The sequence below is a fragment of the Chelonoidis abingdonii genome, chromosome 2, assembly GCF_003597395.2.
Source record: "Chelonoidis abingdonii isolate Lonesome George chromosome 2, CheloAbing_2.0, whole genome shotgun sequence".
NCBI lineage: Eukaryota > Metazoa > Chordata > Testudines > Testudinidae > Chelonoidis > Chelonoidis abingdonii.
Genome location: NC_133770.1, coordinates 253,049,157 through 253,062,894, shown reverse-complemented (window position 1 = coordinate 253,062,894; position 13,738 = coordinate 253,049,157). Strand labels below are relative to the sequence as shown.

The 13,738-nt window shown below is 41.4% G+C and overlaps 2 protein-coding genes across 5 annotated transcripts in view; one reads left to right on the top strand and one right to left on the bottom strand.

The window, feature by feature from the left end:
• The window catches only part of CNGB3 (cyclic nucleotide gated channel subunit beta 3), a 102,365-nt gene extending 100,486 nt beyond the window's left edge, over window positions 1-1,879 (top strand). Inside the window, exons 17-18 of the mRNA XM_032786422.1 lie at window positions 663-840; window positions 1,634-1,879. Of these exons, the coding sequence (XP_032642313.1) occupies window positions 663-840; window positions 1,634-1,879 (424 nt within the window). The remainder of the gene's footprint in view (window positions 1-662; window positions 841-1,633) is intronic.
• A 3,640-nt stretch (window positions 1,880-5,519) lies between these two features.
• CPNE3 (copine 3) overlaps window positions 5,520-13,738 on the bottom strand; it is an 87,478-nt gene continuing 79,259 nt past the window's right edge. For all 4 annotated transcript variants that reach the window (XM_032786288.2, XM_032786296.2, XM_075063090.1 and 1 more), the window contains 2 exons: window positions 13,215-13,451; window positions 5,520-9,827 (listed from right to left, as the gene is read on the bottom strand). In XM_032786288.2, coding sequence (XP_032642179.1) covers window positions 9,717-9,827; window positions 13,215-13,451 — 348 coding nt within the window. In that variant the 3' untranslated portion in view covers window positions 5,520-9,716. The remainder of the gene's footprint in view (window positions 9,828-13,214; window positions 13,452-13,738) is intronic.

Below are 13,738 nucleotides of genomic sequence, written 5' to 3'. Positions count from 1 at the left end.
CCATTCACTAGCAGGACCAAGTACTGATTTTTGCCCCTGATCCCTAAGTGGCCCCCTCAAGGATTGAACTCACAACCCTGGGTTTAGCAGGCCAATGCTCAAACCACTGAGCTCTCTCCCCCACCTCCTTTACTGAAAGAGTCTAACAGAGAGCTACAGCAACCTGCCAACTTTCTGAGTCTAAGCACCAAACAGTGATTCACACTGCAGGTCACTTCAGCGCACGATCACTTCTGTTCATTTCAGTGCAGAATCCACTAGCAGAGGGAATGCTCAATGTGCAAAGACTCATCTGCAGTGCAGGCAAGAGAGGAGAAATTTCTCCCCACATGCACATCTCGTGGCAGTAATGGAGTATGTTCTCTTTGATGCCTGTTTCTGACCTTACCCTATACAATCCTCCTCTGATGTGACCTTGTTTGGAGCATGCATTTGTTTTACCTGCATCCTGCAGAGGAAGAGATAGATTTCGAAATATGAACAGCAGCAGTCTGCCATAGATCCATACTCCTGCCCTTTTTCTTTTCCACTAAGTTTGGGATGAAAAATGACCCTGAAAAAGGTTATACGTGTTTCATGCTTTGATTTGGAGGTTTAGTAATATCTTAGCATAAGACTTGTCAACACACTGCAGTGAGAACTATCTTCCATCTTATCTACAGGGTGCTGCTCAAGGAGAAGGGTAAGCCCACTGAAGGGCCACAAGTGCAAGCAAAAGGCTTGACTAGTCTCTTTGCAACAAAACCAGAAACTCCCAAACTATTCAAAGCAATGTTTGGAGGGACAGGAAAAGGAGGCCTAGCTATGCTGCTCAAGATGAAGAGACAGCAAGCTGTTCAGGTAACCCACAACAAATACAAAAGACTATTCAGAATGCTCAAAGGATAAGCAGGGGAAAAACCCAAGAGAGGAACTTTGCAGGTTTGAGCAAACATATTGCATGAAATCCTGGCCCTACTGAAATGATAAAATTCCTACTTCAACAGGGAAAGATGTAACCTAGAGTGCCTAATCTCAAACATCATTGGATCAAAAGTTTGACTCAAACGTTATTGATCCCTGTTCTGCTAGAACAGAGTGAGCAAAAGCAAAAAGGCAGCAGAAAGCAAAAAGGCAAAGGGAAATGGGAGTAAGAACTGCTGTTATATGGGCCTTGGGGGGCAACTGAGCCATTTCCCCCTCTAACAAAACCATGATGTGCCCTGAAAGCATTATCCTACCACCAGCAACAGAATCCAGCGGATGGCAAAGCACTGCTTAACTTATTGGCTATTCAAACTCCCAGCTTTTCCCTACTGCTTTGCAAATCATGGAGACAAATTTAAGATTAACACATTTAGCCAAAACTGAGTAAATCCAAACAACTTCTATATATAATAGTCAAATTTATGAGCAAGTAGCAAGCCATTAAATGTGTGGGAATTACTTTATTACAATAGCCTACTTTAGGGAATATGCAAATTGATAATAATCCTGTTCTGTTCCACTTATCCACTAGTAGGTGGCAGTAGTAAATTCTGTCTCCATTCCAATATTCATATTCATACTCATACCTTATGACTCCACACTCTGAGTAGAATATGGGTTCTTGGATTTTGTCTGCAGCACTGAAGTGCTTAACTTTTCATTACAGGAAAAAACTGAAGAAAAGGAACCTGAGCCAGAGGAAAAGAAACCTGAGCCAGCACCAGAACGCACAGCCCCACCTAAACCATCTGTGCAAAAGGAAGAGCCAGATGCAAATTTTCAACCTCCACCTAAACCGGTTCTGCTCAGAGGAACCACTAACAAGTCTCTTATCATCAGCATGGCTCCTTCCCCCATAGCAGGAGAAGGAGAGGTTCTCACTGTTGAGGTCAAAGAAAAGAGACAGGAGTAGATGGTGAACTGAGTTGTGATCACACCTAGAATCTTTGAGGGGAGAGAGGGTACAGTGTGGCTTTGCATCAGAGTGCAGAACTATTTTCTCTTCCCTCATCCCAGGGAGAGAATGTACTTGGTCTTCAGACCTTGATTGTGGGGTATAACATTTTGTGTAGCAAAGTAATTAGAGCACAGATTGCAGCCTTAGGCCTATTTCTTGCTTCCTCCATGTTCTTACTCCTCTCTTACGCCTACTTCTCCTTATCCCTCACCTCCTAGTTCTCTCATTACTCTTCCTCCTGGTTTTCCTCTTGACTGGTTTGATCTTTGTTTTCATGTGTCTTTTTTCTATTCTGGTTTCCTATCATAATCCTTTACCTTGTTATTGCATTAATATTGCTGAAGTTGTTAATATTTGCCCTTATTATTCTCTCTCCTCATTTTATATTTCTAACAAGTGACTTGCTTTTTAACCAACATGGGCTCAATTTAACAACAGTTTGTGGTTTCAGAGCTTTCAGTTTTGGTCTCCAGAGGGCAGAAGACCACACTGCAAAACCATCATCAAATAAAAGTCAATCACCAAAAAGACAAAGGGGATAATGATCCTGCAGATCTCAGTGTCACCTCGAAACTGTTGAAAGTAGGAGCCTTCAGTTCAGTAGAGGTAGCTGAATATACGGAATAAAAAACTAAAGCCATGTTTTTCAAAAGTGGCCTTTAATTTTGGGTGCTCTACTTCATTTAAATCATAGCCTGACTTTCATAGCTGCTGAGCAACCCCAACTCTTCCTGAAGTCCATGCGAACTGCAAGTAGCTCACCACCTCTGAAAAGAAAGGCCTCAGTATCTGAAGTTGAACACTCAATTAAAAGCTGTTTTTGAAAAATGTGGACTGTTACACCTTGTAGCTACTGCTATAAAAAGCTGCTGATCTTTTTGTCAGTCACAGACCATCAGTTCCTGCAGTCATGACTCAGTTTCCCACCCAGCTCGAAATTTTGCCATTCTACATTCGGACAAACCCAAAACCTTTCAAAGAGTAATGAAAAATTAGAGTGCCACCCCTCAGAATAGCTAATAGTCTGGTGATTAGGGTATTTGCCTGGCAGACCTGGGTTCAAGTCCCTGATCCAAATCAGGCAGAACAACAACTTCATACCAGGCCTCCAATATCCCAGGTGAGTGTCCTAACCACTGGGATATTTGTTCTTCTTGGTGTGTGTCTGGCCAGATAGTCTATCCTCAACCCAGAGAAATTATTCCTGAGGGAAGTTCATCAAAACTGGTTTTGTTGAAAAATTCCTACCCAGGTGGTTCCAAAAAGGATGAAGCTCGACTGTTCTCAGTGGTGGCAGATGACAGAACAAGAAGCAATGGTCTCAAGTTGCAGTGGGGGAGGTATAGATTGGATATTAGCAAACACTATTTCACTAGGAGGGTGGTGAAGCACTGGAATGGGTTACCTAAGGAGGTGGTGGAATTTCCATCCTTAGAGGTTTAAGGCCTGACTTGACAAAGCCCTGGCTGGGATGGTTTAGTTGGTGTTGGTCCTGCTTTGAGCAGGGAATTGGACTAGATGACCTCCTGATGTGTCTTCCAATCCCATCTTCTATGATTCTAACTGAAATCAGTGGAAGCTTTGCCTGACTAAAGACTGCAGTACTGAACCTTATATAGTCAAGAAACTCTACACTTTCTCTTGGAAGATTAAGACACTTGCCTGACATGTTCCTTGGAGTCTTCATACCTAAGATGAAGATTCCTGCCACCCTAACAACATACCAAGAGTAACTGCTACAAGGCAAGAATCAGCCCATATTAAAAAAAAGTGCCTCCCACAGGTGGAGGAAGAGAGCCAGACTGGAGAGTGGATATAGAGTAATTCAACAAATGCACACCCAATAGCACATTGGTGCCCAAACATTTTCTGTCACTGCCCTTTTACCAGTAATGGAATCTGCCTGTGTCCCCCCTCCATTACTGCACAGTGAATTCAGCAGAGGAGCTTGGGCTGAAGGCAGAGCTGAGACTAGAGCAGGGGTTGGCAACCTTTCAGAAGTGGTGTGCCGAGTCTTCATTTATTCACTTTAATTTAAGGTTTTGCGTGCTGGTAATACATGTTAATGTTTTTAAAAGGTCTCTTTCTATAAATTTATATTATATAACTAAACTATTGTTGTATGTAAAGTAAACAAAAAGTTTTCAAAATGTTTAAGAAGCATCATTTAAAATTAAATTAAAATGCTGATCTTATGCCACCGGCCTGCTCAACTCACTGCCAGCCTGGGGTTCTGTTCATCTAGGCCAGCAGTGGGCTGAGCAGGACCAAGCTTCTGCCTCCTGCTCCTGCAGTGAAGAGCGGTGGGCGGGGGGGGGGAGGAGGGGGCTGAGGGCTGGGACCACGGCAGGCAGCTGCGTGCTACTCAAAATCGGCTGGTGTGCCGTAGGTTGCCGACCCCTGGGCAAAGCTGGCCTGGTATGGAGAGGGAACAAGGGCAGAGCTGAGCTGGGGGCAAATGGAGCTGTGGCTGGGACCAGAGATGGGCTTGGCATGCAGCGTAGTTGTGCCTGGGGCTGGAGCGGAACTGGATAGTGCTCTCTCCCTAGCCCACCATGCACTACCCCCAAAACACTCCTCCACACCCCCTAGGGGAGTGCGCTCCACAGTTTGGGGACCACTGCAGTAGCATGTGAGCATGATTTCACACTTAAATACACCACACAACTCTTGCACATGAAGCCTTCTGTGTGTAGTAAAGACACAATCACTCATGATACTGGGTTTCATATAGCTTTGAGGTAAAGTGTGTCACCGGGGTGGTGTAATAGATTAGGGAAAGAAAGGAAAATATATCAAAACACATTTTAAAATTGCGATAGTGATAGGCTAAGCCATTACTGCAACAGAGATCTGACCCTTTCTGCAAATACACATATCAATAAACCTTTTCACTGTTGGCACCTCAGGATGAAGTTTATCAATCACTAACGCGGACTGTAAAGTAAGGGCTGAATTGCTGCAGCAGCATTCTCTTGCAACACCTGTGCACTCCCCATTATCTATTGGAAAGTTAGTTTGTAAGTGTTCAGGTTAAATTAGTAATGTACCTTGAAGTTCTGCAGCATATGTTGTTCAAGTAGTGCTACTTAACTAAATGTCAAACCCCCTGAGTATCAAATATATTTAATCATTTCTTGCAAAGCAGCAAGAAAAATGTGGGATACAAGTTTTTTAAATGTTTTTGATGTGATTGAACACAAAACCTGTTCCCAAAATATAAATTCCAAAAGATAACTTAAACAGTGTGCAATATATTAATCATAATTCTCTATAGAATACCAGAAATGATGTAATTCTGAATTTCCAAAGGACACTGAAAGTCACTGTAACCTTTATGCCTGGCTGTTTGACTTCATAATATCTTGTTTTTGGCTAATCTCTTTACACTTTGCTTCTGTGAACAAAGGAGTATTAATTTATAAAAAAAAATATCTGGCAGTTCAAATATGTTAGAAAATAATTTTGCTGTTTTATGAACTGCATGTATAAACTAGAAGCAGGAAACCTGGAAAGCCTAGTACAGCTCCTACAAAGGTAGTGCTCTCTGTGTTTGATAGGGAAAGTTGAAAAGAAAATACACCAAAACAGTAGCATATCGAAGTTTGCAGTTTTAATGAATTCAGTCATATGGCATCAAAATCTACTTGTTCCATCAATTAGATTTATCACAAATATATAAGGAAATTATTTTTTTTTAAGTCTGGTCATAAGGATATTTCTCTACCATACACATGCATATATAGTATTAGCAAACGAAGCGGAAAAAGCACATCTACCTTCTTAGATTATGAAGGCTGCTATACAAAACGTTTACCACAAGGTGGTGCTAGCAAGCTGCAAGCATGTTCCTACTGAAAAGCAGAAAATTAAGTACAACTATAGTTAGATTTGTCAACATTAGTCCAAGGCATTTGTTACATTTAAAATTAGAAAAACTGATGATGCATTTCCCCCCTTGGAACATTACTTCACGTTAACACTTTCTTTTTTCAGGCAGAAAAGGCCACATGTAGTTATGTTTGGATATATATATTTTTTTTAAATATATGAATAAGAGAAAACAAGAAAAGGACAATTAAGTTATCTCAGGAACCAGAGAGTGGCCTGTCTTGCAACACCAAGGAAAAAAAAAAAAAAAAAGACATAGCAGAGATATGTACTGAAGTCCTGAGAGAAGGGGAGGTTGGGGTTGTGTGCAAATCTAGCAGGGTTTCAAATACAGTCTGATATTAAGTGTCATTGGTACATTCTCTAACATGAAGATGCCAGAGGGCAGGAGGGCTTGCCAAATAAAATACTATGCGTTCTCTATTGCAGAAAGTCTGGAAGCGTTTATGTTTAGTCTTAACTGTTCAGATGTTCTATTGGATGTATTCCATATATAACAGAGGTTATCTAAAAATCAGTACCCAGTAACATTCTTAAATGCTACTGCATACCACTACCAAAGTTCAGAAGAATCCACTTCATAATCATTCTGGTAGACCGTGGAAAGGATTGCCAAAGGATCCCATTCATGACCATACATTTCAGTTATTCTAGATAACGAATTAATGCCACATCTTGTTCTCTCTTTTTAAAATGGCACATTTGGAATTACAGTAGTTTACTACTGTGAATAAGTCTGCTATCAAATTGAAGCTGACACACCCTTGGTTCCCTGCTCTCAATACTTAATTCTTTGTGTCTGAGACACAGTGATTAATGATTGTACTGTACTTATAAAGTAGGAACACTTGCACTTCTCTGGTGTAAAGAATGATTCTGTATCTGATTTCTTCATCTGTAAACAAAAAATCAAATTAGATTAAAATAGAAAGTTAGAACTTGACATGATATGAATTATTTCAATTATTTAAGCTATTTGGGAAGATCTGGGGGGGGGGAAGGGGGGGACCAAGAGTCATATGGTTTCAATTATATTAACTAACATTTTACTTGACTATCTACAATGCATAAACAGCATCATAGGGCTATCACGATAGTCCATCTAAGTCAGCAATACAAACAGATTTTTGATAGTATCTGCATATGGCAGAGAATGTAGCCAAAACCTTGAGGCTTCAGCACGTAATGAATGCATATATGTACACTAATCTACTACAACAGAGTGTTCTACTGAGTGCATAGAATGGCTACTGTAATGCTTTGGAAATTCATTCTAGCCCATATGGTTCTCGTTTATCATTATACAACTCAGAATCCTGTCAGCCAAACAGATTGTTTCCCAATCTAATCCACTTCAAATGCAAAATTACAGAATTAACGTGTTCAGCAGTCACATTTAGGAAATGGGCAAGAACCAGGATCAGAAGGAGCTGCTGTGCCAGTGACCCAGGACATAAGTGGAATGTGGGAAAAGAAGGGAAGATAAGAGTTCAAGTCAGAGGGCAAGAGATAGAGCCTGGAAAGTTTGAGCTGCCCACTAGAGAGACAGAATATCCAGATTCTTTAAATTCTGCAAGGCAAATGTCAGTGAGAAAGATCCAACCAAAAAAAGAGAGAGGACTTAAGAAAAGCAATAAAACTTAACAGGATTACATGCTGGGATGGCAAGTCTTCCCTAAGGTACATTTAAAAAAAAATAAAAAAGTTCTTCAGGGGAAAACCCCCATCAGCATCTGCACTGGCCTACGTGTGACACTGTAGTGCGGCAGGATTCAGCAAGCTAGGAGTTGAGCACATAGTTGAGTGTGAGAGATAGATCTGCACTGGTGAATAGAGTAAGCACAAACAAAGAAAGAATTCCAAATTCTGTGTCTGATTCTGCAGTGACCTTGCACATAGGACTCCTGTGGAAGTCAATGGGAGTGATGCACTTGAGTAGTTGCAGAACAGCATCCATAAAAATGATCTGCAAAGGAAAGAGCCTTGTGCCTTTTTTCCTTCTGTCTGAGTTGTACCTACAGGCCTGAAAGGTTCTGTCTGACCTTAGAAATTCTAGTTCTCCGCCCTATTGCAATTGGAGAACTAATAAAATTAACACAAGAGAATGAAATCTGAGTAAGTGAGAGTCAAGATTAATATTTAGTTTAAAACTCGCCAGTGTTTAACACCAATGCCTAACCGATGCTTGAAAAGAATGGGAGGATATTAATAATTCAAATCCCCACCCCTTCTACTCCAATGAGAGGTCACAATATACAGAGACCTCCCAGTAATTCTCTAGTAAAACCAAGACAGACCAGGCTTGATAGCCATGATGTAAAGATTTAAAAATAGCAAGCAGAGAAGTTTTTTTTCAGCCTTCTAAGTATACCATGAAGAAACAAAAAAGGCACAAAGCAAATTTTTTCAAAAAATTAAATTGCAGGTCACCACTAATACAAATGTAGCTGAGAGAGTACTGCCATCAAAATAAAAGATCACTCACTTTAAAGCTAACTAGGGGGCATCTAAAGACCTGCACAAAACAAGTTAAAATGGCACATTCCGTAGTCCTTTCAAAAGCTCTTTGCATATGAGAAGATACAATTACAAAAAAATATATATAAAGCAACTTAAAAATTAGAGTGAAAAGTTTTGTTTTCCTCTTTAGCAATGGAATTTGTACTATTACCCACCAAGGTCAATTAATAGTCACATGTGAAAGCTTTGCATAAAGTGATTTGTATTTGCAGTTTTCCAGCACAGTATATTGTCATATAAATCTTAAAACTTTTTATAGCATCTGCACTGAAGGCCAACAGTGTGTTTTGGAATACCCTTCTCTGTAGGCCAGAGGTGGGCAACTACAGCCCTTGACTGTCCTGCCCAGCCCTTGAGCTCCAGGACAGGGAGGCTAGTCTCCGGTCCCACCCCTGCTGTCCACCCTCCCCCGCAGCTACACCACCATGTGGCAGTGCTCTGGATGGTGGAATGGCACGCTCCTGCCAAGCAGAGCATCAGTGTGTCTAGCTCCAGCCACGCGGCATGGCTGCTAGACATGCTGCTCTGAGTGGCATGGTAAGGAGGTTGGATAAGGGGCTGAAGGTTCCAGGAGGAGGACACGGAGCAGGGGGCGGTTGGATGGGGCAGAAGTTCTGGGGCAGTCAGGGGCTGGGGAACAGGGGCGGTTGAACAAGCGTGGGAGTCCTGAGGGGGCCTGTTGGGGGCGGACGTGTGGATAGAGGTCAAGGGGAGTTGGATAGGTGTGGGAGTCCTGAGGGGGCCTGTTGGGGGCAGAGGTGTAGATAGAGGTCGAGGCAGTCAGGGGACAGGGAGGTTGGGGCAGGGGTCCCAGGAGGGGGCAGTCAGGGGACAAGGAGTAGGGGGAGGCAGCCAGCCAGGCTTTTTCGGGAGGCACAGCCTTCCCTACCAGGCCCTCCATACAGTTTTGCAACCCTAATATATGGCCCTCAGGCCAAAAAGTTTGCCCACCCCTGCTACATCAGCTCTACAGTACTGAAGAACCATGTCACATTGGGGTGAATCTCCCTGGAGCAGTTCAGCCAGCTTGATGACCTTATTACACCAGCTCTGCCACACAATGCAACAGCACCACACCCAACAACTTGGCACAGTCTATTCACGATTTTCATATTCAGCTTACTTCTTGACATGTTATTTTCTACCAAATTTGCCCAGCTGGAGCCTTTATCATAATCAACATGAGTATTAAACTGGGATACATCTTTGTCTCAAGTAAAAAAAACTGGCAATGTACATTTCCATGCAAAAGCAAACAGACATTAACATGTATGAATCAATGTATAAAAAAAAAGTCTCAAGACCCAAGTCCATTGACATGCGAAAGTTGCAGGAATCCCAACTGGGTTAGCCTCACTCGCCTCTCCCACTCAGTGCTCTCTCACTTTGTGGCAGGATTCTTGGGAGGCTGTAGTTTGTATGTGCTGAAGTAGTTTACCACTTGCTGAGGCACTTCCGCCAGGACACACTGAGACAAAGCTTCTTTGGGAGCCTTATTAAAAAAAGAACATCAAACTTCAGTCTTAACTGGTCAGAGGAGACCTTAAAAGTTTAGGTGTCATCTGTTAATTTGCCCAAACAGAATCTACAGCATTTCTCACAGGAATTTGCTACAGTGCCTTTGGAAAAAAAAAAAAAAAAAGCTTCCCCGTCCACCTTTACCTTTCCAATCCTACTACTAAGCACCATGCTTCGAAGAAGCTGATTGCCTCCCTCCTCTGCAGTGGATGCTGCCTTTGTGGCATATGCAGTTTATAAAGTCTTTTGGGATCCACCAGGATAAAATACACTGGAGAAAATTTTTAGCCATGTCAATAAAATCTCTGCTATGCAAAGCTAAAGTGACAGAAGTTAAGCAGCTGAGGTTGGTTAAGTGAGTTTTCATCCACATCCTATTGTCCCAACCCTCATCTGCAGTAAATGCATTGCTTGTTCTACAGTGCAATTCCTCTAAGGTATAGTTAGTTTGTATTTCAAGATGAAACCTGTGATACTAGAAAAAGGAAAGTTTGTGTAACTGAAAACCAGATTTGAGCACAATCAGTTCTATACCTGAGTAATCATGACTGCACTGCACTAACGCGCAAACTAAATTTACAACTTTCTTCTAGTCTCAATCAGATATATTCAGGATTGGCTTTTTGAGTCCTTTTCCATTCCAGTCTGTCTTCAAACAGTTCCTTGGAAACTCTACAGCTAATCAAATACTTCATATAACATCCAGCCATCTAGTTTAGATCTTCTAAAATGATTCTCTTACTCTCTACTAAGAGTAACACACTGTTTCCTAGATATTCTTCCAATCTTCTTTTCACATGCCCAAACTATCTAAGCCTCGATTCCTTCAGCTTTTGTATAAACTAGTACCACCTTCTCATTTCCCATAATTTGCTCCTTCTGAATATCGTCCAACCATATAACTCCATGCATCTATCTGAACATTTTCATTTTCATTCAAGACGTGCTCGTATCTCTCTCTCAGTGCCCAGCATTCACACTATACAAAAGTGCAGGGCTAATCACTGTCTCATAGATCTTGCTTTTCAAGGTTAATAGGCATCCTCCTATTGCAGGCCACTCCACTTACTTCCTTCCATTTAGTCCATGCCTTTCCTGAGTTCTGCTTATAAGTTAGTCACGGAGCTTATCGTTATCCTGTACTATCTCGCCTAAATAATTGAACTTCTATACCTTTCGTAGTGACTGGTCCTCAAGACTTAAGTTTCAGGAAGATGACAAGACTACCAGTGAATCTACAGACCATATACTGTTTTATTTCTGCTCATTTTCATGCAGTTTCTTTCAAGTATGCATCACTAAATCTTCGTCCGCTTCATTTTTGCTCTGCCTACGAACATGACATGACCTGCACAAAGCACACGCTACTCTTTGGCAATTTTCTTAAAGTGCATCGAGCACCCATGTGAACCAAAGGCCTTTATGTACTTTGACTTTTATTAGAAATTGTTCGGTTTCTTTGACCGGCCTTCTAACTGCGGTAACAGCACTAGTGTACATGCCCTAGAGGAGTCTGATATGGTCTTCACATATCTGTTTCATTCTCATACACCATCAGATGACTTCTTTCGGAAGGCAAGCCTTCTCAAGAACAATGAACACTACATAAAGGGTTTCTCTCCTCTTTTCTCTGCATTAAGATTGCTTGTGGAAAACATATAAAGACAGCACTGTTGACTTGCCTAGTATGAATCCAAACTGGTTGTCACTGACTTACTTCTCATAAGTCTCTTACAAATAACAGTCTCAGACCTTCATGGTGTAGCTCATGGAGTTTAATGCTGCAGTTACCACAGTCTTGTGTGTCTCCTTTTTCCTTAAATATTGGAAGCAATATGCTCTCTTTCTCCAGACATCAGCTGAGTCCTCTTAATGAAATTAAACAATTGTATCAATATCTTCATGCCTCCCTGCCCCAGGCACTTCCATATTTCTCCTGGTATGCCATTGGAACTGGGAGCTCTCTTATTTTTTATGTTGCTCAATGATTCTACAACAACTTCTTCTTGGATTGGTACCATCAGAACCTTGTTTGATTGTATCATATGGCATGGTTCTCTTGGATGCTCTTCAATCATAAATCTTTAACAGTAATTCTATCACTCCTTAATCTGGTCTCATTGGTTAATGTATTTCCACTCCCATCTTTAAGTACTTTGACCGCACCAATGTCTTTAGTTCTCTTATCACTGGTCTTTTCCAGTCTATATATTTTTCTCTCTTGCCTTTCTTCATTTCAAGACAGGTATATAACACTTCCAGGGCTTCAGCCTTAGCAGCTATCACCATTTTTTTGCTTTTCAGCTTTTTTGTACTCCTGAAAATCCTGCTGTTAGAGTGTTGCTTGCCAAAATTTAACACACTTTTTAGTCTCCAACTAAGGATGGCACTTTAAGTAATCTTTGCAGATTACTACCTGCCCCACATCAACATGTCCAAACAAATAGTGGAAATCAAGGAAAACTGGTGCGTTATTTTAATATGAACTTTTTACCATGAGGGGCTGAAGGCGATAGAACAGAGCATAAAATGTACAAAAACAAGAACTAGGAAGTGAGCACCTTTGAAGCTGAGCTGTTTTATCTACCAGTTTTACTCTCCCCAAATTATTTATTTGTATACATCTTTGCAAAGGCTATATTACCCAATGGCAACAGTATTTGCATGTTGGATTCCATCTTTTGGGTTGCACACTAAATAGAGCTTCTTCACCATTTTGTTTGTGTCTCTGCAAAGAGGGTTTTATTTGCTTTAACAAAACTACCTCAGCAGGCGCACTATATATCAGAAAATGACTCCCTCACCTTCACACACACACACACACACACACACGTTTATCAAATGATCCAGTGCATGCACACAGGGCTCAATTCTAATCTTAATCCAGGTTTACAGCCAGGCAACTCCACTGAATCAAATGGAAATAATCTTAGGTGAAGTCAGAAACATGCTCATTTTCTCCTCCAACAGGACACCAGCATTGGTTTGATTATGCTGAACTGCATATCAATTCTGAAGTAGATTTATAAATGACATGTCCTGAAAAGACTGGTTAAAAAGAGAGAGAGAGAGAGAGAGAGAGAGAGAGATTGCTAAACCAGGAACTGGTCACCTTTTTTGATCAAAATGATTTACTGGCAGTTCCACAGATGAGCTGGTAGGCTTTCATCTCTTCCTAGCAGTTGATATGAAAGCCATACCCTCACTGCTAGCTGAGACAGAGTGTTTTCAGGAGGCTTTAGACGTCATTCCAGGGCCAGTCCATGTATAAACCCACAGTGGAAATAGGACCACAAGTATTTACATGTTATGAAATACAGTGTATTTCCCTGGTATGTATTCAGTAAGGAATGATACTTACACTTTGGAACTGCCTAAATGGCACAAACTGTACAATGTCTCTGATAGCTGGCTCTCCAGTTGGGGACCTGAGACTTCCATTGTCACCATCAAGAAACTCCATGGCACTGAAATCAGCTCCTCCAACGCCAACAATGATAATGGACATGGGAAGCTTTGCGGCGTTAACTATGGCAGATCTGGTTGCATCAAGGTCTGTTATCACACCATCCGTGATTATTAGGAGCACAAAATATTGCTGTCAAATCAATATGCACTTCGTTACAACTGAGAACAGTAGAAGAAAAAATATTGCATACATCCATGCAAGAGGTTTACAGGGCATAGAATGATAACTTTTCAATATGTGAAGCTTATTCTTTGCAATCAAGCATCTAAACTTGATTCTGGTCTCTTCTGCCTGGTCCAAAACCCCAACCCTAACTCTCCCTCCCCACAAAGCAAAAACACACATTCACAGCAAAGCACATAAGGCCCTTATGTCCAGCTGGCAGCAATCTAAAGCAGCCACGTTGAAAAGCTATC